This window comes from Lampetra planeri, chromosome 66, assembly GCF_965212315.1.
Source record: "Lampetra planeri chromosome 66, kcLamPlan1.2.h2, whole genome shotgun sequence".
Classification (NCBI taxonomy): Eukaryota; Metazoa; Chordata; class Hyperoartia; order Petromyzontiformes; family Petromyzontidae; genus Lampetra; species Lampetra planeri.
Window position 1 is genome coordinate 50,991 of NC_136172.1, and position 27,245 is coordinate 78,235.

General features: G+C 51.7%; 1 protein-coding gene across 1 annotated transcript in view; it reads right to left on the minus strand.

Moving 5' to 3' along the window:
- The window catches only part of LOC144737219 (alpha-2-macroglobulin-like), a 67,041-nt gene that overhangs the window by 8,723 nt on the left and 31,073 nt on the right, over positions 1-27,245 (minus strand). Inside the window, exons 17-31 of the mRNA XM_078619940.1 lie at positions 24,646-24,805; positions 19,542-19,623; positions 17,694-17,919; positions 16,374-16,500; positions 15,294-15,415; positions 14,472-14,523; positions 14,078-14,164; positions 12,439-12,615; positions 7,957-8,038; positions 7,658-7,817; positions 5,108-5,176; positions 4,177-4,339; positions 3,083-3,333; positions 1,208-1,453; positions 240-364 (exon numbers count right to left, since the gene is read on the minus strand). Coding sequence (XP_078476066.1) covers positions 240-364; positions 1,208-1,453; positions 3,083-3,333; positions 4,177-4,339; positions 5,108-5,176; positions 7,658-7,817; positions 7,957-8,038; positions 12,439-12,615; positions 14,078-14,164; positions 14,472-14,523; positions 15,294-15,415; positions 16,374-16,500; positions 17,694-17,919; positions 19,542-19,623; positions 24,646-24,805 — 2,129 coding nt within the window. The remainder of the gene's footprint in view (positions 1-239; positions 365-1,207; positions 1,454-3,082; positions 3,334-4,176; positions 4,340-5,107; positions 5,177-7,657; positions 7,818-7,956; positions 8,039-12,438; positions 12,616-14,077; positions 14,165-14,471; positions 14,524-15,293; positions 15,416-16,373; positions 16,501-17,693; positions 17,920-19,541; positions 19,624-24,645; positions 24,806-27,245) is intronic.

Genomic DNA, 27,245 nt, shown 5'->3' on the forward strand with positions numbered 1-27,245 from the left:
ATAGACTCAACACTGCACCATAGACTCAACACTGCACCATAGACTCAACACTGCCCATAGACTCAACACTACCCGTAGACTCAACACTGCACCATAGACTCAACACTGTCCATAGACTCAACACTGCCCATAGACTCAACACTGTCCATAGACTCAGCGTTGCTCGAACCCCGGCTCTAGGCGATGCTGGGTCCAGTGTCACCCTGCCACGGCCATCGTGAACCCCATGCAATGACCACCTGACTTCCACGTTGATTTGGAAGCCCTTGCGTGCTGCCTTGGAGCAATTTGCCGGGTTGGTGGCCACGGATAGACTGAACTTGGGCTTCGAATCTTTAGGGGGTTCGTTGTACTTGAGAGAGACCTGCAGCGACAACAGACAAAGATCCCCCGTGTAGCCTCGAACAGACTGTTGGGGCAAGTGCTGTTAGTAGTAGCGAGTAGCAGCGCCTATACACAGACAAAGATCCCCCGTGTAGCCTCGAACAGACTGTTGGGGTAAGTGCTGTTAGTAGTAGCGAGTAGCAGCGCCTATACACAGACAAAGATCCCCCGTGTAGCCTCGAACAGACTGTTGGGGCAAGTGCTGTTAGTAGCGAGTAGGAATGCCTATACACAGACCAACTGCTGCCCCTCGCCTAGTATACAGGAGGTCGTGGATTCGATCCCGACCCTGATGCCTGCTGCTGTATATTTGCAGTTTGCGTGTCTCTCTCTCTCTTTCCCCATGGTCTTGTGGATTTTTTTTCTCCGGGTTCTCCGGTGTTTTCCCTCCACGTTTAGAAACATGCATTGAGACGATTTTGATTATTTTGCTGCTATAAATGTCCAAAAGATGAGCCACTTTTGTCGAGATATAATTAGTGGCCAGGTCGCTTTCGAACAATAAGTGAAAACCTCAGTGGGCTCTGCCTGGTAGGATGGGGATGATTTAGCGTTGTATTTGTGTGCGATTGGGTGATGCGTTTAACTTGTTTGTACTTTGCACTGTGTTGTTGTTGTTGTTGTTAACGTTCTTAACCCCGTGTGCCCCTGACTGGGACATCTGTGAAAAAAACAGCATTTATAGCTCATCGGATTCCGAATTAACACCTCGCCAAATACAGGCATCGTCAGGGTCGGGATCGAGCCCGCGACCTCCTGCAGACCAGGCGAGGTAGTTAACATCTCCTAGCCCCTGTGGTGTGGGCCCCACCCGCCCCCTCACCTGGAAGAGCACGCAGCCCTGGCCCGTGGCCTCCACGGTGCAGGAGGACACCACGGGAGCAGGAACAGGAGGAGGCAGCTGCACCTGGTGCAGGATTAGGGCGTTGGTGGAGTCGATGGAGACCTCCCGGAGCAAAGTGTGAGCTGAGTCCAGCACGACCGCCTTGATACCGCCACCACCACCGCCACCACCACCGTGCATCAGGGCGGCAAAGGCTGACAGGGCTTGCAGGCCAACTACTGTGTCCTGCTTGGGGTTGGGCAAAGACGGAGGGAGGGAGGGCCAAGAGCTCAACACGATGGCAAGAAGATCTAACTCAATGTCTATAGACCCACCAGCAGCAAGAAGATCTAACTCAAGATCTATAGACCCACCAGTAGCAAGGTTATCTAACTCAATGTCTGTAGACCCACCAGTAGCAAGGTTATCTAACTCCAGATCTGTAGACCCATCAGTAGCAAGGATATCTAACTCCAGATCTGTAGACCCACCAGCAGCAAGGTTATCTAACTCCAGATCTGTAGACCCACCAGCAGCAAGGTTATCTAACTCCATATCTGTAGACCCACCAGCAGCAAGAAGATCTAACTCAAGATCTGTAGACCCACCAGCAGCAAGGAGATCTAACTCAAGATATGTAGACCCACCAGTAGCAAGGAGATCTAACTCAAGATATGTAGACCCATCAGCAGCAAGGAGATCTAACTCAAGTCTGTAGACCCATCAGCAGCAAGGAGATCTAACTCAAGATATGTAGACCCACCAGTAGCAAGAAGATCTAACTCAAGATCTGTAGACCCACCAGCAGCAAGGAGATCTAACTCAAGATCTGTAGACCCACCAGCAGCAAGGAGATCTAACTCAAGATCTGTAGACCCACCAGTCGCAAGGAGATCTAACTCAAGTCTGTAGACCCACCAGCAGTAGGAGCATCTGATTCAGGAGTTGACCAATGGGGTCAGAGGTCAGAAAGATCTGCTTACATACAAGGACACCAGCATATAAGCAGATCTTACCCTGTCATTGTGATCATCATCGTCATCATCACCATCATCAATCATCACCATCGATTACCACCATAATCAATCATAAAGATCAATCATCATCAATCATGATCGCCATCAATCACCATCACCGTCGTCATCATCAACCATCACCACCACCACCACCACCACCGTGGCCATGAACACCACGACAAGCGTGATGATGACGGGCGGAGTGACAAGCGCGGTGACGGCCGCGGTGATGGGCACGGTGACGGGTGCGGTGACGGGTGCGGTGACGGGCGGAGTGACAAGCGCTGTGACGGCTGTGGTGATGGGCACGGTGACAAGCACGGTGACGGCCGCGGTGATGGGCGCGGTGACGGGCGCGGTGACGGGTGCGGTGACGGGTGCGGTGACAAGCGCTGTGACGGCCGCGGTGATGGGCACGGTGACAAGCACGGTGACGGCCGCGGTGATGGGCACGGTGACGGGCGCGGTGACGGGCGCGGTGACGGGTGCGGTGATGGGCACGGTGACGGGTGCGGTGACGGGTGCGGTGACGGGCGGAGTGACAAGCGCTGTGACGGCTGTGGTGATGGGCACGGTGACAAGCACGGTGACGGCCGCGGTGATGGGCGCGGTGACGGGCGCGGTGACGGGTGCGGTGACGGGTGCGGTGACAAGCGCTGTGACGGCCGCGGTGATGGGCACGGTGACAAGCACGGTGACGGCCGCGGTGATGGGCACGGTGACGGGCGCGGTGACGGGCGCGGTGACGGGTGCGGTGACGGGTGCGGTGACGGGCGGAGTGACAAGCGCTGTGACGGCCGCGGTGGAGGGCGCGACAATGAGCGTGAGGACGACGAGCAGCGTGGCGACCGCCTCTCGCCTGCGTGGATGAGAACCCCCCGTAGGCGTTCCGCTGCTTGCTCAGCCACTGCACGATGCCGATGTTGGAGCTCATTGCCGAGGAGGCGAGTTGCCCGGGCACCGCCAGGCGGCTCAGCAGCGCGTACGCCGTCGTTTCCACGGCGGCCGACGTGGCCCCGCCGTAGGACCGTCTGAAATTGAAGCCCCACTCCTCGTCCTCGTCGTCCTTGTCGTCTTTCTTGTTGGCCTCTTGCCAGTGCGTTAGTCCGCCTGTGCGCAGGGGGCGACGACGATCGTCAGGTCAGTCGCGGCGGCTCGGAGATGTTGAATACCTCGCCAGGTATGTGGGAGGTCGTGGGGGGTTTGATCCGGAACCTGACGATGCCTGCTGCTGTATATTTGGAATTTGCGTATCTCTCTCTCATCATCGTCACGGTGGCTAGGAGATGTTGACTAACTCGCCTGGTGTACAGGAGGTCGTAGGTTCCATCTCGAACCTGACGATGCCTGTTGTAATATTTGGAGTTTGCGTCTCTCTCTCTCTCTCTCATCATCATCACCATGGTGGCTAGAAGATGATAACTACCTCGCAGGGTATGGAGGAGGTCGTGGGCTCGATACCATTCCTGACGCCTGCTGTATATTTGCAGTTTGCATGTTCTGTCTATCTCCCTGTCGTGAGATGTTAACTACCTCGCCGGATATGCAGGAAGTCGTGGGTTTGATCCCGACCCTGACAATGGATTTGTCTCCAGATCCTCCTGTTTTCCCCTCCACATTTACCATCACTGCCCCTGCATCTCTACCCCAATCACCATCACTACCCCAATTCCTACCATCACTGCCCCTGCATCTCTACCCCTATCACTACCCCTACCCCAACCCCTACCATCACTGCCCCTGCATCTCTACCCCTATCACTATCACTACCCCAACCCCTACCATCCAGCCCCCGTATATCTACCCTTATCACTACCCCTACCCCAAACCCTACCACTACCATCACTGTCCCTATATCTCTACCCCTATCACTACCCCTATCACTATCACTACCCCAACCCCTACCATCACTGCCCCTGTATCTCTACTCCCCCCGCCCCACCCCCAACTTGCCTTTGGTGACGGCGCGCGACTGCAGGGCGTCTCGCAGCGCCTGTGCCGTGGTGCTGTCTGTGGACAGGCCGAAGGCGTAGCAGGCGAGCGCCAGCAGGTGCGGGTTGCTGGACTCGAGCACGTGGGGACGGAGACAGCCCAGAGCTCGCTCCACGACGGGGCCCTGCCAAGGGGACACGGGGGGGGGGGGGGGAGGTAAATGGAGAGGGGTGGGTGGGGGGTGGGGGTGGGGATGAAGGGGGCAGGGTGGTGCGGGGCATAAAGGGGAAGTGGGGGGGTAAAGGGGTAAAGGGGGGTGGGGGATAAAGGGGGGGGGGGGGTGGGTCCCCCGGTGTTTCCATCCACATTTAGAATCGACATGACATGTTCAGAGTACTTGGTTGCTCATAAATGTCCACGTGATAAGCCACTTCGTTGATCTATCATTTGTGATGGCCACGTCGCTTCTGGGAACGAGGTCAGTTGGGGCCTTACCTGGTGAAATAAAAGTTGTTTAAATTCCCTCCAATGCTTTCGGTGGCCTCCAGATCCAGAGAAGAGCCCATCCAGGAAAAAAAAACATTTCCCATAACGGAACCCGCGGAAGCAGATATCACAGAGCTACCTCTGAGTTCCCTTCCTCTCATTCTAGTGACGTCTCTGCTCCACGCAGAACGGAACCCGCAGAAGCGGATTTCACAGAGCTACCTCTGAGTTCCCTTCCTCTCATTCAAGTGACGTCTCTGCTCCACGCAGAACGGAACCCCCAGAAGCGGATTTCACAGTGCTACCTCTGAGTTCCCTTCCTCTCATTCAAGTGACGTCTCTGCTCCACGCAGAACGGAACCCGCAGAAGCGGATATCACAGAGCTACCACTGAGACCCCTGCGTGTAGAGAGAGCGATGACGCTCGAGGCGTGCACGTGGTTTTCTCCTCCGTCGAGGAACTCACGGAGATGTTGGACTCGAGGAGAGCGGCGGTGACGTAGGCCGTGAGCGAGACATCGTCCGACACTCCTCCCTGGCAAGACAAAGACAAAAATGCCCCGCGAAGCCTTAACAGACTGTTTTGGCAGAGTGCTCGGTGTAGGGTGTTAGGGGTAGGGACGGAGGGGTAGGGAAAGGGGTAGAGGGGAAAGGGTAGAGTGTTAGGTGTAGGGTAGTTAGTGGTAGGGGTAGAGTGTCAGGGGTAGAGTGTCAGGGGTAGAGTGTCAGGGGTAGAGTGTCAGGGGTAGAGTGTCAGGGGTAGAGTGTCAGGGGTAGAGTGTCAGGGGTAGAGTGTCAGGGGTAGAGTGTCAGGGGTAGAGTGTCAGGGGTAGAGTGTCAGGGGTAGAGTGTCAGGGGTAGAGTGTCAGGGGTAGAGTGTCAGGGGTAGAGTGTCAGGGGTAGAGTGTCAGGGGTAGAGTGTCAGGGGTAGAGTGTCAGGGGTAGAGTGTCAGGGGTAGAGTGTCAGGGGTAGAGTGTCAGGGGTAGAGTGTCAGGGGTAGAGTGTCAGGGGTAGAGTGTCAGGGGTAGAGTGTCAGGGGTAGAGTGTCAGGGGTAGGGTGTCAGGGGTAGGGTGTCAGGGGTAGGGTGTCAGGGGTAGGGTGTCAGGGGTAGGGTGTCAGGGGTAGGGTGTCAGGGGTAGGGTGTCAGGGGTAGGGTGTCAGGGGTAGGGTGTCAGGGGTAGGGTGTCAGGGGTAGGGTGTCAGGGGTAGGGTGTCAGGGGTAGGGTGTCAGGGGTAGAGTGTCAGGGGTAGAGTGTCAGGGGTAGAGTGTCAGGGGTAGAGTGTCAGGGGTAGAGTGTCAGGGGTAGAGTGTCAGGGGTAGAGTGTCAGGGGTAGAGTGTCAGGGGTAGAGTGTCAGGGGTAGAGTGTCAGGGGTAGAGTGTCAGGGGTAGAGTGTCAGGGGTAGAGTGTCAGGGGTAGAGTGTCAGGGGTAGAGTGTTAGGGGTAGAGTGTCAGTGTCAGGGGCAGAGTGTTAGGGGTAGAGTGTTAGGGGTAGAGTGTCAGTGTCAGGGGTAGTGTGTTTGGGGTAGAGTGTTAGTGGTAGGCGTAGAGTGTCAGTGGTAGGGGTAGAGAGTTCGGGGTAGAGTGTTAGGGGAAGAGTGTTAGGGGTAGAGTGTCAGTGTCAGGGGTAGAGTGTTAGGGGTAGAGTGTTAGGGGTAGAGTGGTAGTGGTAGAGTGTGAGTGGTAGGGGTATGGTGTTAGTGGTATAGTGTTAGCGGTAGGGGTAGAGTGGTAGTGGTAGGGGTAGAATGTTGGCTCGGTAGGGGTGATGCAGTGGTAGAGCTTGTGTGCTTCACAGTGAAAGGTGTCTGGGTTTGAATAACAACTCAGGAGTCTCAAAGTCTCCCCTCCCACTGTGAAGTCATGCATGCAACATGGCCACCGCGAAGTCACCCATGCAACATGGCCGCCACGAAGTCACCCATGCAACATGGCCGCCACGAAGTCACCCATGCAACATGGCCGCCGCGAATTCACTCGTGCAACATGGCCGCCGCGAAGTCACTCGTGCAACATGGCCGCCATGAAGTCACTCGTGCAACATGGCCGCCGCGAAGTCACTCGTGCAACATGGCCGCCATGACGTCACTCATGCAAGATGGCCGCCATGAAGTCACTCGTGCAAGATGGCCGCCATGAAGTCACTCGTGCAACATGGCCGCCATGAAGTCACTCGTGCAACATGGCCGCCATGAAGTCACTCGTGCAACATGGCCGCCATGAAGTCACTCATGCAAGATGGCCACCGTGACGTCACTCGTGCAAGATGGCCACCGTGACGTCACTCGTGCAAGATGGCCACCGTGACGTCACTCGTGCAAGATGGCCACCGTGACGTCACTCGTGCAAGATGGCCACCGTGACGTCACTCGTGCAAGATGGCCACCGTGACGTCACTCATGCAAGATGGCCACCGTGACGTCACTCATGCAAGATGGCCACCGTGACGTCACTCGTGCAAGATGGCCACCGTGATGTCACTCATGCAAGATGGCCACCGTGACGTCACTCATGCAAGATGGCCACCGTGACGTCACTCATGCAAGATGGCCACCGTAATATCTCACATCTCACATTAACATGCTAATCTCGAACATTAACATAGCCACCTCCGCGTCCTCGTCGTGCAGGCCACTCTCCGATCTTACATTAACATGCACATTTCTCACATTAACATCACTAGCCCCGCCCACTTTGTTTATGACCCTTGAGCTGCACCCATTTTAAACCTTTAAAACAGCCTGCCTCAGCAGCTTTCCCCCTCTTTTTTCCTCCGGATCACGATCGCTTGTGTTGTGATCGAAACCTCGTGGTTTTGTTTATTTTATTCATTTATCAATTTTAACCTATCTACGTGACTTTACCAAAAGACCCAAACAATTTGTACTACTTCTTACGTTTGTGTATTGCGCTCATCATTGTGACGTTCTGAACCCGTGGCCACCGGAACCTGGACATCTCTACAGCTCCAGTGGGAACAACGAGCATTCCGATTCTGGTGTCAAAAGCGGCACCTTCATGGCGTTGTTGAAGAGCCGTCCGACGCTGATGAAGCAGCCGGTGGAGGCGTTTTGGTGCTCTACGAGCCAGGAAAACGGCCCGGTGATGTGGCCCTCGGATACGGCGATGTGCTTGGAGGCTCTCACGAAGGACTTGAGCACAAACGCCGTGAGCCTGGGGGCACAAATGGCGAAGGAGGTGAGCAGATTAACGATGCTAGGGGTGAGTAGAATTACCACATCTGCCCCCAATGACACGTGAATCGATTAGAGATGATTTAGTGATGTCTCGTTGGTGACCGATGACACCGTACCATGTGTTTCCATCATCGTCGCTCTTTCCGAACGCGCTGTAGGAATGGTCGTCACGTTTGTAGGTCAGCTGCCGTTGGTACCCTGCGAAGTTGAACAGCGCAGAGGTAACAATAATAGAAACAATCTTGATTTGAAGTTTTTGTGACTGCTGGAATCCATACTCTTTGGTTCTTTTGGTAAAGTCACGTGGGTAGAAAAATGTATAATAAATCACGACGTGTCGATCACAACACAAGCAATCGTCATCAGGTGGAAAGATACAGCAGTAGAACTGCTGAACAGGAGAGACCTGAATTTCGATTTAAAGCTTTCGTGACTGCAGGGATTCATCTTCTTGGTTCTTTCGGTAAAGTCACGTAGAATGGCGACACTAGGGGTGAGTAGAATATTTCCATTCTACGTGACTTTACTGAAAGAACCAAGAAGAGGAGAGACCTGCTGCAACAAGAGGTTACATATAGATTTGAGGTGGGTGTCATCCATGGGTAAGTAGGCGGGGTCAGAGATGGAAAGGAGTCCCATCGCCGCACGCACGCACACCAGCTGCGTCAAAGTGAGAGATTGGCATGTTCACGCGAACGAGTACAATGGAAAATAATAGCGACGCACTCAGTAGCGGAACGCATCCATTGATTAACGAAAGTAAAAACTTTTTTTATGAATTATCCGATTTTGTGTTTTGAAGGTGAAAGACCGGTCTCTGATGGGATCTCTAGACAGTGATCAACAGACTGGTCTCTGATGAGTCTCTAGAAAGTGACAGACAGAGTGGTCTCTGATGAGTCTCTAGAAAGTGACAGACAGAGTGGTCTCTGATGAGTCTCTAGAAAGTGACAGAGTGGTCTCTGATGGGTAACTCTAGACACTGACAGACTGGTCTCTGATGGGTAACTCTAGACACTGCCAGACAGACAGACTGGTCTCTGATGGGTAACTCTAGACACTGACAGACTGGTCTCTGATGGGTAACTCTAGACACTGACAGACTGGTCTCTGATGGGTAACTCTAGACACTGACAGACAGACAGAGTGGTCTCTGATGGGTATCTCTAGACACTGCCAGACTGGTCTCTGATGGGTAACTCTAGACACTGCCAGACAGACAGACTGGTCTCTGATGGGTAACTCTAGACACTGACAGACTGGTCTCTGATGGGTAACTCTAGACACTGACAGACTGGTCTCTGATGGGTAACTCTAGACACTGACAGACAGACAGAGTGGTCTCTGATGGGTATCTCTAGACACTGCCAGACTGGTCTCTGATGGGTAACTCTAGACACTGACAGACTGGTTTCTGATGGGTAACTCTAGACACTGACAGACTGGTCTCTGATGGGTAACTCTAGACACTGCCAGACAGACAGACTGGTCTCTGATGGGTAACTCTAGACACTGACAGACTGGTCTCTGATGGGTAACTCTAGACACTGACAGACTGGTCTCTGATGGGTAACTCTAGACACTGACAGACTGGTCTCTGATGGGTAACTCCAGACACTCACAGACTGGTCTCTGATGGGTGTCTCTAGACACTGACAGACAGACAGACTGGTCTCTGATGGGTAACTCTAGACACTGACAGACTGGTCTCTGATGGGTAACTCTAGACACTGACAGACTGGTCTCTGATGGGTAACTCTAGACACTGACAGACTGGTCTCTGATGGGTGTCTAGACACTGACAGACTGGTCTCTGATGGGTAACTCTAGACACTGACAGACTGGTCTCTGATGGGTAACTCTAGACACTGACAGACTGGTCTCTAATGGGTAACTCTAGACACTGACAGACTGGTCTCTGATGGGTAACTCTAGACACTGACAGACTGGTCTCTGATGGGTGTCTAGACACTGACAGACTGGTCTCTGATGGGTAACTCTAGACACTGACAGACTGGTCTCTGATGGGTAACTCTAGACACTGACAGACAGACAGAGTGGTCTCTGATGGGTATCTCTAGACACTGCCAGACTGGTCTCTGATGGGTAACTCTAGACACTGACAGACTGGTCTCTGATGGGTAACTCTAGACACTGCCAGACAGACAGACTGGTCTCTGATGGGTAACTCTAGACACTGACAGACTGGTCTCTGATGGGTAACTCTAGACACTGCCAGACTGGTCTCTGATGGGTAACTCTAGACACTGACAGACTGGTTTCTGATGGGTAACTCTAGACACTGACAGACTGGTCTCTGATGGGTAACTCTAGACACTGCCAGACAGACAGACTGGTCTCTGATGGGTAACTCTAGACACTGACAGACTGGTCTCTGATGGGTAACTCTAGACACTGACAGACTGGTCTCTGATGGGTAACTCTAGACACTCACAGACTGGTCTCTGATGGGTGTCTCTAGACACTGACAGACAGACAGACTGGTCTCTGATGGGTAACTCTAGACACTGACAGACTGGTCTCTGATGGGTAACTCTAGACACTGACAGACTGGTCTCTGATGGGTAACTCTAGACACTGACAGACTGGTCTCTGATGGGTGTCTAGACACTGACAGACTGGTCTCTGATGGGTAACTCTAGACACTGACAGACTGGTCTCTGATGGGTAACTCTAGACACTGACAGACTGGTCTCTAATGGGTAACTCTAGACACTGACAGACTGGTCTCTAATGGGTAACTCTAGACCAGGGGTCTGCAACCTTTAAGACATAAAGAGCCACTTGGACCCGTTTCCGAAGGAAAAAATAAACTGGGAGCCGCAAAACCATTGCAACATTTAAAACAAATATAACACTGCATATATTGTTTCTTACCTTATTGCTATATACAGGATCGTGCAGTCAGCTGTCAATCTGAATAAAAAAAGGACTTTTTCACTTAACAATGTAAAATATATTTTTGCAAATTAATAGCTAAACTACCTGGTTAATGGGATTTTTGCTCCTGAACCTCAGTGCACAGTGTCTGCACATCAGGGCTGTAAGACGTCACCTTCATTTTCACACAGGCTTGCAAGCTGTCATCTGTGAGGCGTGATCGATGTTTGTTTTTAATATAGTTCATGTTGGAGAAGACCTGCTCACATACATATGTGGAGCCGAAGATCGACAGGACTCCAAATGCATACTTTTTCATGTTTATATAAGTGTTGGGGATGGCATTCCATGTTTCGAATACAAGTTTGTCCTGTTTGGGAAGGTTTTCAATATCACTCCATTTATGATTCTGAGCCAGAATGGCCTTCTGACGGGCAACATCCTCAAGAGTAGCGGTCAAGCATTTGAACTTGGACACCCATATATCTTTGTCGGCTATATCGGCCAGTTCCATCTCAAGATCAGGTTGACTTACACCTGCAAATGCAGTCATATTCAATAGGGATGGATCGATCGCCAGGGGAGTGACAGGGAAGGATAATGTCGTTTTTTCCTCTCTGAACTCACAGAATCGTTTCCCAAACGAACTTTGCATTGTGGTGATTGCAGACTTGAAATATTCCAAATTTATCGTATCATGACTTTGTTTGAACTCTCTCAAAGAGGGAAAGTGAGACAGTGTACCTCTCTGTAAATCTTTGACAAACACTGTCAACTTGTGCTCGAATGCCAAAACCTCCTCCAGCATGTGCAGGGCTGTGCCTCCTTTCCCCTGAAGGGTTGTATTTAGCGTGTTTAGATGTGCTGTCATGTCTACCATAAAATGTAATTTTTCCAGCCACTCTGGCTGTTCCAGCTCAGCAAAGGTGAGCTCTTTGCTGCCCAGGAAGGTTTTTACTTCTTCCAAACATGTGACAAAGCAACGTTATTGCCTGTCACCGGGCGGGCAGTGTGGAGCGGAGCGGCGACCTGTCAGCAGCGGCAACGCCACAGCAGGTGTCACAGTGCGCCTCCTCCCCTCGCTAGCATCCGCCCCGGAGCCGCGGTCAAGGTTCAAAAGAGCCGCATGCGGCTCCGGAGCCGCAGGTTGCCGACCCCTGCTCTAGACACTGACAGACTGGTCTCTAATGGGTAACTCTAGACACTGACAGACTGGTCTCTAATGGGTAACTCTAGACACTGACAGACTGGTCTCTGATGGGTAACTCTAGACACTGACAGACTGGTCTCTGATGGGTAACTCTAGACACTGACAGACTGGTCTCTAATGGGTAACTCTAGACACTGACAGACTGGTCTCTAATGGGTAACTCTAGACACTGACAGACTGGTCTCTAATGGGTAACTCTAGACACTGACAGACTGGTCTCTGATGGGTAACTCTAGACACTGACAGACTGGTCTCTGATGGGTAACTCTAGACACTGACAGACTGGTCTCTGATGGGTGTCTCTAGACACTGACAGACTGACTGGTCTCTGATGGGTATCTCTAGACACTGACAGACTGGTCTCTGATGGGTGTCTAGACACTGACAGACAGACTGGTCTCTGATGGGTATATCTAGACACTGACAGACTGGTCTCTGATGGGAATCTCTAGACAGTGACATACAGACACACTGATCCGACACCTACCAACTCGTAGAAAGTTGAGCGCCTTGTCTCGGACCGCGTCCGTCAGCTGCCCGGAGTTCTGCAGGTACTCCTGGATGTAAATGTTGGGCGCGAACTTGACCATGTTCTGCTCCCCGCATCCCGTCGGTAGGGTGAGGAGCTTGTCCAAGTTCTGAAGCGCCGAGCCCATGATGTCCCCTGGAGGGCGACGAGGAAGGCTCAGTCAAGAGAGACGGAACCGTCGCTCACCCCGGATTGGCAAAGGCACGGCTCTGCTATCCTTGCTATGTGTGTGTGTTGAACTTCTTTCGCACCGTACGTTGCCAACCGTGCTGTGTGTGTGTGTTGAACTTCTTTCGCACCGTACGTAGCCAACCGCGCTATTATAAACGTAAAACGTACGAAGTTTGTATTTAACAGCCAAGGCCCCACTGAGTCGCTATGTGGGCTGCTTTTTCATGAGCGACGTGGCTGTCACAAATGATAGCCCAATGAAGAGGGGGCCTCTATCAGTCGTCATTACGTCAAAATTTACAGCAGCAGCAGCAGCCAAATGGTCTCAGCGTGTGCTGCTGATACTAAATGTGGATGGAAAAGAAAACCGGGGGACCCGAAGAAAAAGTCCACGCGATCACGTGGGGGAGAGAGAGGAAGGCCAGCTACAAATATACAGCAGCAGGCGTCAGGTTCGGGATCGAACCCACGACCTCCTGCATACAAGGTGAGAGAGTTAACATCTCCTAGCCGTAGTGGGTGAGCGGGTGAGTGGGTGAGTGGGTGAGTGAGTGCATGAGTGCGTGAGTAAATGAGTGAGTGGGTGAGTGGGTGAGTGAGTGAGTGAGTGGGCGAGTGATTGCGTGAGTGGGTGAGTGAGTGAGTGAATGAGTGAGTGGGTGAGTTTGTGAGTGAGTATGGGAGTTGGGGAGTGGGTGAGTGGATGAGTGGGTGAGTGAGTGGGTGAGTGCATGAGTGCGTGAGTGAATGGGTGAGTGCATGAGTGCGTGAGTGAATGAGTGAGTGGGTGAGTGGGTTAGTGAATGAGTGAGTGGGTGAGTGTGTGAGTGAATGAGTGAGTGGGTGAGTGTGCGAGTGAGTGGGGGAATGGGTGAGTGGATGAGTGGGTGAGTGGGTGAGTGAATGAGTGAGTGGGTGAGTGCATGAGTGCGTGAGTGAATGAGTGAGTGGGTGAGTGCGTGAGTGAATGAATGAGTGGGCGAGTGGGTGAGTGAATTAGTGGGTGAGTGAATGAGTGAGTGGGTGAGTGCATGAGTGCGTGAGTGAATGAGTGAGTGGGTGAGTGCGTGAGTGAATGAATGAGTGGGCGAGTGGGTGAGTGAATGAGTGGGTGAGTGAATGAGTGAGTGAGTGGGTGAGTGCGTGAGTGAGTGAGTGGGTGAATGAGTGAGTGAGTGGGTAGGTAGCTGAGTTTGTGAGTGGGTGAGTGAGTGGGTGCGTGTGTGAGTATATGAGTGAGTGGGTGAGTGAGTGCATGAGTAAATGAGTGAGTGGTTGAGTGGGTGAATGAGTGAGTGGGTGAGTGAATGAGTGAGTGGGCCCTGCTGTGCCCTATTGGATGAATCCGGCCCCTGACTTCTGCCAGGGGCCGGAGTGTTTAAATCGCTGATGGCAGCGCCAGACCGGGGCCGAGTGTGAGACTCACCGGCGATCGTGGCGTACGCCCGGGCAGAGCCCAGGATCACGTTGGCCGGCAGGGACATGTTGAAGATGAAGCGCTCGGACGCTGGCGCTGGGAAGGAGACGACGCGGCAGAGACAAATCGAAACAGAAGTGGCGGTGGTGGTGACGGTAGTGGCGGTAGTGGCGGTGACAGCGGTGGTGGCGGTGACGGTGGTGGTGACGGTGGTTGTGACGGTGGTGGCAGTAGTGGTGGTGGTGGTGACAGCGGTGGTGGTGGTGGTGGTGACGGTGGTGGAGGTGGTGGCGGTAGTGATGGTGGTGGCGGTAGTGATGGTGGTGGAGGTAGTGGTGGTGATGGTGGTTGCGGGGGGAGCTCCATGAGTGGGACTGTGTAAGTGGTCCCACAGGAGACTCACATTTGGGGCACAGGAGAGAGCTGTATGCAAGCTCTTTTGGAATCCCCTCCGGCTGAAACAACAACAACAACCACCACAACAACAACCGTGTCAACAACCACATCAACAACAACAACATCATCAACAACAACCACATCAACAACCACATTGATAACGAAAACAATGCTCCTGATGACGTCACTGATGGTGGTGGCGGTGATGTCACCTGGATAATGATGACGATGGTGATGACGACGATAGTGACTATGGTGACGATGGTGGTGATGGTGACGATGGTGATGACAATGGTGACGATGATGATGATGGTGAGGACGATGGTGATGATGATGGTGATGACGATGGTGACGACGATGGTGACGACGATGGTGACGACGATGGTGACGATGGTCCTGGTGATGACGATGGTAATGATGACGATGGTGATGATGATGATGGTGATGACGATGGTGATGACGATGACGATGATGATGATGACGATGGTGATGATGATGTTGACGGTGACGGTGATGATGATGATGACGATGGTGATGGCGGTGATGATGATGTTGACGATGGCGATGATGATGGTGATGATGGTGATGATGATGACGATGACGATGGGGACGATGGTGACGATGGTGACGATGGTGATGATAGTCCTGGTGATGACGATGGTGATGACAATGGTGACGATGGTGACGATGGTGATGTTGATGACGATGGTGATGGTGACAATGATGATGACGATGGTGATGATGACGATGGTGATGATGACGATGGTGACGATGACGATGGTGACGATGGCGATGATGACGATGGCGATGATGACAACGACGACCTCACCTCGACGATGACGCTCCGCACCACCGTGTCCACGGCCCCCTCTTCCGGCACCACCACCACCTCGTTCCCGCAGGGCTCATCGCTGCGCACCGCTGCCGCCCTCACGCTCACGTTCACCGTGCCTGGCACCGCGCCCCCAGTGGGACGAGAGACAGGCGAGGGGGGGAAGGTGGAGGGGAGGGGAGGAGGAGGTGCAGGAGGAGGGGGAGGAGAAGGGGGCAGGGAGGGAGGGAGGGGGGGAGGGAGCTCAACTCAGTGCCACTGCCTCCATCGATACCCCAGCACGCTATAGAGGTGGAGGGTGCTAGTGGGGGGCTCACCCAGGGTAGGGGTAGTAGTAGGGGTAGAGGTAGGAGTGGAGGTAGTGGTAGGAGTCATAGTAGTGGCAGGGGTAGAGGTAGTGATAGTGGTAAGGGTAGTGGTAGGAGAAGTGGTAGAGGTAGGAGTCGTGGTAGGGGTAGAGGGTGCGAGTTGGGGGCTCACCCAGGGTAGTGGTAGGAGTTGTGGTAGAGGTAGGGGTAGTGGTAGGAGTTGTGGTAGGGGTAGAGGAAGTGGTAGAGGTAGGGGTAGTGGTAGGGGTCGAGTGTGCGAGTTGGGGGCTCACCCAGGGTAGTGGTAGTGGTAGGGGTAGTGGTAGAGGTAGTGGTAGAGGTAGAGGTAGGAGAAGTGGTAGGGGTAGTGGTAGAGGTAGTGGTAGTGGTAGAGGTAGTGGTAGTAGTCGTGGTAGTGGTAGAGGTAGTGGTAGAGGTTGTGGTAGTAGTCGTGGTAGTGGTAGAGGTAGTGGTAGTGGTAGAGGTAGTGGTAGTGGTAGAGGTAGGGGTTGTGGAAGTGGTAGGAGTCGTGGTAGTGGCAGGGGTAGGAGTAGTGGTAGAGGTAGTGGTAGTGGTAGGAATCGTGGTAGTGGTAGGGGTAGTGGTAGTGGTAGATGTAGAGGTAGTGGTAGGAGTCGTGGTAGGGGTAGTGGTAGTGGTAGAGGGTGCGAGTTGGGGGGTCACCCAGGGTAGTGGTAGTGGTAGAGGTAATGGTAGAGGTAGTGGTAGGAGTTGTGGTAGAGATAGAGGGTGCGAGTTGGGGCCTCACCCAGGGAGAGCGGCTCGATGAGGAAGCTGAAGAGGCCCTTCCTGTCGGGACACACGCAGCTCGCGGCGCCACGGGGGCCTCCCGCGGCCACCGCAAAGTGCTCCGAGTCCAGCAGCGTCACCTCGATCTGTAGCAGCAAAAACAACATCCCCACCAACATCACCGCCACCGCCAGCATCACCACCTCCACCATCACCAATTGGAGCCGGTCATGAGCACACTGCCAAGGTATTGAAAACTCTCCACTCTCTCCACAATTGCCCCATCACCAATTGGGAGTTGTGGGGGTAATGTGTCCGATGGTACAAAATACCCAGGCAGGTGCTTCGTTTTGGTGGGGCCGATGGTAAGGCCCCACCTCTTGGTGCAAAGCTCCAGGTTCAGCAGCAGCGCCTCCAACTCCTCCTCTGAGTAAGAGGCAATTACTAGATCATCGGCATACATGACGTGGTTGAGCAATAGGGAGCCATCCCTTGACCGCACCCGGGCATCGATCAGCCTCCCATTGTATCTGTACCAGATGGAAATTCCTCTGGTACAGCTATTGAAGGATTCACTAACTACGAGGTCGAAATAGATGCTAATTAATGTTGGAGCCAGTTAATATCCCTGTCGCACCCCAAGGTGTACGGGGAATGGCTCTGACTCCTGGCCACGTAGTTTTACCCGGGCCCGCTCACCATCATGAAGTCCTTAATGATCGTGAGCAGAAGATCAGGGACTCTGAAAGCACGAAGAACAAACCATATCTCAGGCCTACTGATGGTATCATAGGCCTTGACCAGGTCAATAAAGCAGAGATGTAGGTCTTGTTGGAATTTCCTACACCTCTGCTGTAGCAAATGGACAGAAAATGGCATCTATGCAGGACCGCCCTTTCCTGGAACTGCATTGGGACTCCACAAGCCTCTCCTCAACGTTCCTGGCAAGGTGATGTTGGATAATTCTTGCCAGGACCGTTCTGAGTACACTGAGGAGTGAGATGTCCCTGTAGTTGTTACAGTCTGTGGGGTCCCCCTTCTTAAAGAGGGGGACCACCAGGGTATCCTTACAATCCTGCGGAACCCGTCCAGTGGTCCAGACTGTTATTATCACCATCATGAAGGTCCTTAATGATCATGAGCAGAGGATCAGGGACTCTGAAAGCACGAAGAACAAACGAGATCTCAGGCCTGCGATGATGAATTTTTCGCTTGCAACTTTCATCGGCAAGCTGAGACCAGGCCACTGTGCGTTTGAATGGGGGTCCTAGATGGACACCCACCACCGGAGTGGAATATCACCACCACCACCAGCAGCAGCAGGAGAGGTGCCGGTCACCTTGAGGCAGCTGTGCAAGTAGTTGTGGACGCTGATGGCGAGCGGGAAGGTCTCGCCGCGCACCACGGAGTAGGGCAGCACGGGTTCGACGAAGAACGGGGTGAAGACTCGGAGCGAGGAGACCTCGGAGAGGCCGAAGCCCGCCGGCGACGAGCAGAATGCCGAGGCCTTCCACTCGGTGATGGAGTCTGGCACCTTTACCGCCACCTGCTCCAAGCCAGATTCACTTGGGGGGGCGGGCGGGGAGGGGGGGCGGCGGAGGGCGGCAGCGTTAGGATGGGGGGGGGGGTGATGGTGACATTAATATGAGGTGTTCGGAGACTCGGGGGAGGCTGGCCAGTTAACCATCAGCTGGGGGCAAAGCTCCTGGCCAGAGATTGGGTGGGTGAATGAGAGTGCGGGGGCTTGGCTGAGTGAGTGGATGAATGAGTCAGTGAGTGGGTCAGCAGGTGAGTGAGTGGGTGGGTGGGTAGGTGAGTGAGTGAGTGAGTGGGTGAGTGAGTGGGTGAATGAGTGAGTGAGTGGGTGGGTGGGTAGGTGAGTGAGTGGGTGAGTGAGTGGGTGAGTGAGTGGGTGGGTAGGTCGGTGAGTGAGTGAGTGGGTGAGTGAGTGGGTAAGTGGCTGAGTGAGTGGGTGAGTAGGTGAGTGAGTGAGTGGATGGGTGAGTGAGTGAGTGGGTGAATGAGTGAGTGGGTGAATGAGTGAGTGGGTGAATGAGTGAGTGGGTGGGTAGGTGAGTGGGTGAGTGGGTGAGTTAGTGAGTGGATGGGTGAGTGAGTGGGTGAATGAGTGAGTGGATGGGTGAGTGAGTGAGTGGGTGAATGAGTGAGTGGGTGGGTAGGTGAATGAGTGAGTGGGTGAGTAGGTGAGTGCGTGAGTGGATGGGTGAGTGAGTGGGCCTCCAAGATAATCAGGACCCCTGCCTCCTGCTGAAGACTGCCGTGTCTTGGTGTCACTACACCGAGCGTTCGTCAAAGCGGAGGCGGTGAGGGTTAGCGGGGCGAGGGAGTGGCGGAACCTGGTCTGGTGGCGGCGATGGTGGCGGTGGTGGTAGTGGTTGTGGTGGTAGTGGTGGCGATGGTGGTGGTAGCGATGGTATTGGTGGTGGCGATGGTGGTGGTCACGATGGTAATGGTGGTGGTAGTGGGGGTGATGGTGGTGGTAGCGATGGTATTGGTGGTGGCGATGGTGGTGATGGTGGTGGTAGCGATGGTAGTGGTGGCGGTGGTTGCGATGTTGGTGGTGGCAACGACGACGGTATTTTGGCATTGATGGAGGACGACAAAGGTGGTGGTGATGGCGATGGTGGTTGGTGGCGATGGCGATGGTGGTGTCAGTGGTGGCGATGGTGGTGTCATTGGTGGCGATGGTGGTGTCATTGGTGGCGATGGTGGTTGATGGTGGTGGAGGTGGTGGCGATGGTGGTGGTGGTGTTGGCGATGGTGGTTGGTGGTGGTGGTGATGGCGATGGTGGTTGGTGGAGGTGGCATTGGTGGTGATGGTGGTGTCATTGGTGTTGATGGTGGTGATGGTGTTGTCAATGGTGGAGATAGTGGTGTCATTGGTGGCAATGGTGGTTGATGGTGGTGGAGGTGGCGGCGATGGTGGTGGTGGTGTTGGTGATGGTGGTTGATGGTGGTGATGGTGGCGGCGATGGTGGTGGTGGTGTTGGCGATGGTGATTGATGATGGTGGTGGTGGTGGCAGCGATGGTGGCGGCGGCGGTGGTGGCGGTGGTGGTGTTGGTGGCGGTGGTGGCGGTGGCGGCGGCGATGGTGGTGGTGGTGTTGGCGATGGTGGTGGTGTTGGCGATGGTGGTGGTTGGTGGTGGTGGTGATCCTGGCCTCACCTGACTGGGTAGAGATCCCAGATCCACGTTTCCGGGAAATATTCTCTGACGGTCTCCTTCACCATCTTGAACATCGCTCCGCCTGTGCATTTTAACACAAGTGACATGAGTTTCGATTTAAAGCTTTCGTGACTGCAGGGATTCATCTTCTTGGTTCTTTCGGTAAAGTCACGTAGAAGGGAAGTAATAAAATAATAAAAATAAAACATAACAAAATAATTATCACGACGTTTCGGCCACAACACAAGCAGCAGCCGTCCTCAGACGCTGTCTCCCCGACAGACCTGTTCTTTACCTGAGGACGGCTGCTTGCGTTGTGGCCGAAACGTCGTGAGAGTTATTTTATTATGTTTTATTTTTATTATTTTATTACTTCCCTTCTACGTGACTTTACCGAAAGAACCAAGAAGAGGACAAGTGACATAAGTTACACACGTTACACAAGTTGCATCATGTACACGAGGTACACAAGTTACATTAGGAACATAAGTTACACAAGGAACACCGGCTATATTTCCTTTATTCCTTACCTCATTCCTTTCCTCCTTCCTTCCTTCATTCCCTTCCTCCTTCCCTCCTATCCCGAATCATTCCCCCCTTCCCTGATTTATATAACCGGAGACGGGGAGGGCCTTAGAGCCGTCACATATTTCGCTTCCCAGGAATGAACCCAACTCATGCAGCAGCAAAGGAGGAACACGTTGGTGACAGGCCGTGATCAGAGGTGGCAAACGGGTTTTGATACCCGTACCCGACCGCACCAGGGTCCAAAACGGGTACCCGTACCCTACCCGATACCTGGCTACCCGTACCCGGCCGGGTATCGGGTAGGGTACGGGTACCTGATTGCGACCTCTGGGATGAAGCCATGTTGCAGGCGCGGGTGGGTTGATTCTAGGAACTTGAATTGTGAGAAGAGACAAGACGTTGGGAAATGAGTGACAAACGGTGACTCACCAGTGACTCACGGCCTACCCGTACCCGGCCGCACCAGGGTCGCAAACGGGTACCCGTGATGGAAATAATTCTCTTGCACGGGCAAAGGAGTGACCCGGGTAATGTGTGAGAGAGCGAGGGAGGTAGGACGCCATGGCAAAGCGCCATAAACTCCCTGCCCGCACGACGGAAAAAATACAGCGCAAAGAGACGAGAATGTCCCACGTCGACAAATATAGGCACATTCTCAGGTTTTTTCGGTAAAGTCACGTAGGTAAAACATTAAAAGTAATGAAAGTAAAATAAAAACAAAACAAAAATAAAAATAAAATTCACGACGTTTCGGAGGCAACACAAGTCTCCGTCATCAGGTGGGACCGTCACAGCCAGATTAGCTGCATCAAGTGAAGCAATGATTCAAAATGTAATCCCTTATAAGCAAGTTGAAGGGGGGGAGGAGAGGGGGGGGGGAGTTCATCAGAATGTGGTAGCCAATGAATGGAACGTATCGGGAGGGAGGGGGGTGGGAGGGGGAGGGAGCCAACAAAACATTTGGCGACGGCTTGGACGCGGCTGCTGCGCACGCCAACACAATGGGCAGAAAGGGGGGAGGGGAGGTCTGATACACATGATAGAACAAAGGAACGAAAATGCCCATGTTTATACCAATGCAGGCTGAAAAATGAAGAGAGTACTGTTAAAAATAACTGGGGATGTTAACACTCGGTGAAGTAAATTAAAATAGTGCCTGTCAGATAAGATGGTCCAAAAAGTGTAATTAAGTCTTTTTTGCGTGGTTAATAACATCTTTCCAGTGATTACTGAGTTTGTACCCATCATCACGGTTGAAATTATGTCTGTGTTTGTATATTTGTATGGCTTCGTGTACAAACCTTTGATGGTAGCCAGGAGGCTTGCAGAGAACCTTGGTCTCGGAAAAGACAATATCATGAGAGCCCGCCGAGTTGTAGCAATGATCGGCAACGGCCGAAGAATCAGTTCTGCCGTGTTTCAGATCTGACTTGTGCTCGCGGACACGATCAGCAACATGACGTTTTGTTTCTCCAATGTAGCAATCACCACAAATGCAACTCAATTTGTAGACTCCAGGATACTGTAAGTCAGGAACGACATCCTTCACAGATGGAATCAGATCACGGATTTTATGCACTGTGCTGAATCGGACTTGGATCTTATGTTTGTTTAGAATTTTGGAGATCTTTTTGGTCACGCCTGCTATGTATGGTAACGTGATAGTTTTGGTCGGAGTTTCATGTGGTTGTTTCTGTGTGGTGGGAGAGACAGCTTGGCGGATAGTACGGTCAGAGTATCCGTTCATCCTGAGGGCCCGATGTACATGTCTTAATTCATCAGTCAGGTGACATGTACATCGGGCCCTCAGGATGAACGGATACTCTGACCGTACTATCCGCCAAGCTGTCTCTCCCACCACACAGAAACAACCACATGAAACTCCGACCAAAACTATCACGTTACCATACATAGCAGGCGTGACCAAAAAGATCTCCAAAATTCTAAACAAACATAAGATCCAAGTCCGATTCAGCACAGTGCATAAAATCCGTGATCTGATTCCATCTGTGAAGGATGTCGTTCCTGACTTACAGTATCCTGGAGTCTACAAATTGAGTTGCATTTGTGGTGATTGCTACATTGGAGAAACAAAACGTCATGTTGCTGATCGTGTCCGCGAGCACAAGTCATATCTGAAACACGGCAGAACTGATTCTTCGGCCGTTGCCGATCATTGCTACAACTCGGCGGGCTCTCATGATATTGTCTTTTCCGAGACCAAGGTTCTCTGCAAGCCTCCTGGCTACCATCAAAGGTTTGTACACGAAGCCATACAAATATACAAACACAGACATAATTTCAACCGTGATGATGGGTACAAACTCAGTAATCACTGGAAAGATGTTATTAACCACGCAAAAAAGACTTAATTACACTTTTTGGACCATCTTATCTGACAGGCACTATTTTAATTTACTTCACCGAGTGTTAACATCCCCAGTTATTTTTAACAGTACTCTCTTCATTTTTCAGCCTGCATTGGTATAAACATGGGCATTTTCGTTCCTTTGTTCTATCATGTGTATCAGACCTCCCCTCCCCCCTTTCTGCCCATTGTGTTGGCGTGCGCAGCAGCCGCGTCCAAGCCGTCGCCAAATGTTTTGTTGGCTCCCTCCCCCTCCCACCCCCCTCCCTCCCGATACGTTCCATTCATTGGCTACCACATTCTGATGAACTCCCCCCCCCTCTCCTCCCCCCCTTCAACTTGCTTATAAGGGATTACATTTTGAATCATTGCTTCACTTGATGCAGCTAATCTGGCTGTGACGGTCCCACCTGATGACGGAGACTTGTGTTGCCTCCGAAACGTCGTGAATTTTATTTTTATTTTTGTTTTGTTTTTATTTTACTTTCATTACTTTTAATGTTTCACCTACGTGACTTTACCGAAAAAACCTGAGAATATGAATCATTGCAGTCACGAAAGCTTCAAATCTAAATATAGGCACACAGTTTTGTCTTTCTCTATGTATCTCTGTGATATCTGTCTGCTTATTTGTCTGTCTATATGTCTCTGGTTCTGTGTTTTATCTCGCTTTCAAATTTAGCATTCTCAGGAAGAACGTAATCAACTAGGTAGGGTGTTGACCGTTATGTTATCCGACTCTCTGTTGTATTACATTACATTTCTAAGTATACTAGATTTGTGTTTCTATTTCATTTATACCTGATGATGATTGCTTGTGTTGCAATCGAAACGTCGTATGCTAGTATTTAATTTATTATTTTCTCTTTATACGTCACTTTACAGAAAGAACCAAACAGTAATTCCTGCAGTCACGAAAGCTCCAAATTAAGTTTGAGACCCAAAGAATATGAATTCCTACAGTCACGAAAGCTTTTAAGTCACGAGACGACCCCATTGTTTCATTTGAACCGCGTGCTCGCGAGGTCAGACCGTCGACGCTTTCGAACTATTCGAAACGCATTCGACGAGAACGCATTCTGCGTGGATATCGCCACTCTGAGGTGCTGCCCATTGTTATGGTTTAGCCACGTGATCGCGAGGTTTGACCATTGATGCTTTTGTGATCGTCAAGTACGGATTGACTTGGTGCGTATTTTTGCACGGGCTCCGCCGTCCCTATCCCGATGATAAGAGTTTGATGTTGGGGTAGGTTGAGATTAAAGTTGCTGAGATAAATAAAACAGGTTTACGAGTAGATTTGAAGCTTTCGTGACTGCAAGGATTCATACTCTTAGTTTTTTCGGTAAAGTCACGTAGGTAAAAAAAATGAGATTGAAATTAATCTGGCTGTGACGGTCCCACCTGATGACGAAGACTTGTGTTGCCTCCGAAACGTCGTGATTTTTATTATTTTATTTTTATTAATTTTTATTTCATTTTTTTACCTACGTGACTTTACCGAAAAAACTAAGAGTATAGGTTTACGAGTGCTCATCGTCGTAATGATGAACTGTATCCCGCGGTGAGATCTGAATCCCAAAACCTGACACAGTTATACATCATAATTGTGAAAGCAAAAATCATGAATGTAGAGGCAGAGAATCATAAATGTTGAGATGAAAGCGAGAATCATTGATATTATCACAATTGGTGAAGCATGCTCCTAGGCAACGAGAGAGACAATAATGATAATCGCACCACATAATAATTGAACACGAGATGACACACACACGCACACACATAATCACATACACACACACGTAATTTTTTTGTTAAGACACGTTCAATTAATTACACTTAACACATATTTGTTGTTAATTGTACTTAATTACATACATGAACATATTTTTGGTTGTAATTTTCAATTTTTTTATTCTTATTTTAGTATTTTTTAATCATATTTCTTACTTAATATTTATTTTAATAACAATAAATACAACATGATGGTGGTGGAGATTAGTGGTCGTGGTGGTAGTGGTGATGGTGACAGTGGTGATAATGGTGGTGATAGTTGTGATAGTGGTGATAGTGGTGATGGTGGAGACAGTTATAGTGGTGGTGGTGGTGGTGGTGATAGTGGTGGTGGAGATAGTAGTGGTGGTGGAGATAGTGGTGTTAGAGATGGTGATAGTGGTGGTGGCGGTGATGCACATCTGAGATTGGTACCTTGCCCCATGGGACCAATATTTCCACGATTACTGAACGCCAGACCTGGGCTTGCGACAGTTTCCATGGAATAGGCGATGCGTTGTCGATGGTGCATCAGCTTATGGCAATCCACCGACCTCTTCACAGTTGTGTCGGTCAGAACCACCAGGCCCATGCCCTGTGAGTTAAAGAAGATAACGGTTTCGGTAGTGATTGTAATTATAATCATTATTATAATTATCAGTCGACTGACTGAGATGACTGGCCGATGCACCACCTGTGCCCCCTACTGTGCCAAGTTGCTGTACTTTAGCCACCCGGCGCTCCGCTCGTTGTTGTGAGCATCGCTCCACTGCTCTCCATGGTTGCTGGAGGGCGACTGCCTCCACCTGCCCAGTAGCGGCCTTCACGAGCCTCCTCTACTGAGGCCGATCTTGACACTGCTGATACTAGTCATTGGCAAGTCCACACAGCTATACATCCACTTATACCACATTACACCATTTCCTCTCTAGCAAATGCCGTGCCCATTTAGCACTCTCCAGCCGAACAAAAGCTGTTTAGGCATGCGGTGGCTGGGCATGCGGGCTACATGACCCAGCCAACGCAACCTTGCCTGCCTGAGGAGCTCGCTGAAGGGACTTTGTCCAGATCTTTCAAGGATTTGTGAGCTCCTAAATGTTTCTAACCAGCAAAGATGTCCCGTTAGGGGGGTCCACGTTTCACAAGCATAGAGAAGGGAGGGGATGACTGTGGCCGAGAAGACCTGACGCTTCGTGTGGAGCGATGGACCCGTTAGCTTCCACACAACATTCGGCAGCCGGTGAAAGGATAATGCCACTCGACTGATTCGGAGTGAGCCGGTCATGAGCACACTTCCCAGGTATGGGAAACTCTGCACTTTCTCCACAACTGCCCCATCACCAATTGGGAGTTGTGGGTGTGGAGTGTCCGATGGTACAAAATACCAAGGCAGGCGCTTAGTTTTGGTGGGGCTAATGGTAAGGCCTCACTTTTTAGTGGCAAGTTCCAGGTTCAGCAGCTGTGCCTCTAAATCCTCCTCTGAGTGAGCAACAATTACCAGATCATCAGCATTCATACAATGATTGACCAATAGGGAGCCATCCCTTGACTGCACTCGGGCATCGATCAGCCTCCCATTGTATCTGTACCAGATGGAAATTCCTCTGGTACAGCCATCGAACGCTTCACGAACTACGTTGTCAAAATAGATGTTAAATAATGTGGGAGCCAGAGGACATCCCTGTCGCACCCCAAGGTGAAGAGGGAATGGCTCCGACTCCCAGCCACGTAGTTTTACCCGGGCCTGCTCACCATAACGAAGTCCTTAATGATTGTGAGCAGAAGATCAAGGACTCTGAAAGCACGAAGAACAAACCAGATCTCAGGCCTACTGATGGTATCATAGGCCTTGACCAGGTCAATAAAGCAGAGATGTAGGTCTTGTTGGAATTACCTACACCTCTGCTGTAGCAAATGGACAGAAAATATGGCATCTGTGCAGGACCGCCCTTTAATGGAACCGCATTGGGGCTCCACAAGCCTCTCCTCAGCGTTCCTGGCAAGGCGATGTTGGATAATTCTTTGCAGGACCGTTCTGGGTACACTGAGGAGTGAGATGTCCCGGTAGTTGTTACAGTCTGTGGGGTCCCCCTTCTTAAAGAGGGGGACCACCAGGGCATCCTTCCAATCCTGCAGAACCCGTCCAGTGGTCCAGACTGTTGTTATGATGTCATGTAGGGCAGTCTGTGCACAAACGCCATCCTTCTTTAGCAATTCGCTTGGGAGATCATCTCTGTCCGATGCTTTTCCTGGTCCCAGACTCTGGATCGCCTTCAGTACTTCCTCAACAGATGGCACCTCAGCCAGACACAAAAAGTAAAAATCCCCCGTATAGCCTTAACAGTCTGTAGGGGCAAGTGCTGTTAGCGAGCACCTATGAAGGCCGGAACGGTACACGAGAGGGTGGGTGGCCAGCACCACGCCCGACCGCCTTTGTCTCCCCAGTGGCGATGTTTACACACCACACAAAGTACTAATTTGAGGCCGAGTCGACCTAGGGGAGGCCCAGGAACGGTTCAGATAATCGTCACTGGTGTTGACCATGAGTGGGAATCGAACCCGGGTTGCTGGGTTCATAGTGCAGCACGCTACCCATTACAATACAGTCAGACACACACCCAGTGACACACACACACACACCCAGTGACACACACACACCCAGTGACACACACACACCCAGTGACACACACACACCCAGTGACACACACCCAGTGACACACACACACCCAGTGACACACACACACCCAGTGACACACACACAGTGACACACACACAGTGACACACACACAGTGACACACACACACTTTGCAGCACCACCTTCTCCTGGCACACCCAGGAATCGGCGCTGGTGGTGGAGATAAGGATTGTGGTGGTGGTAGAGATGAAGATAGTGGTGGCGGTGGAGATGATGCTAATGATGGTGGAGATGATGATAGTGGTGGTGGAGATGATGACTAATGGTGATTCTGATGTTGGTGGTGGTTATGATGTTACTGGTGGTCACGCTGTAGTATTGTTCTTGTTGGTGGTGGTGT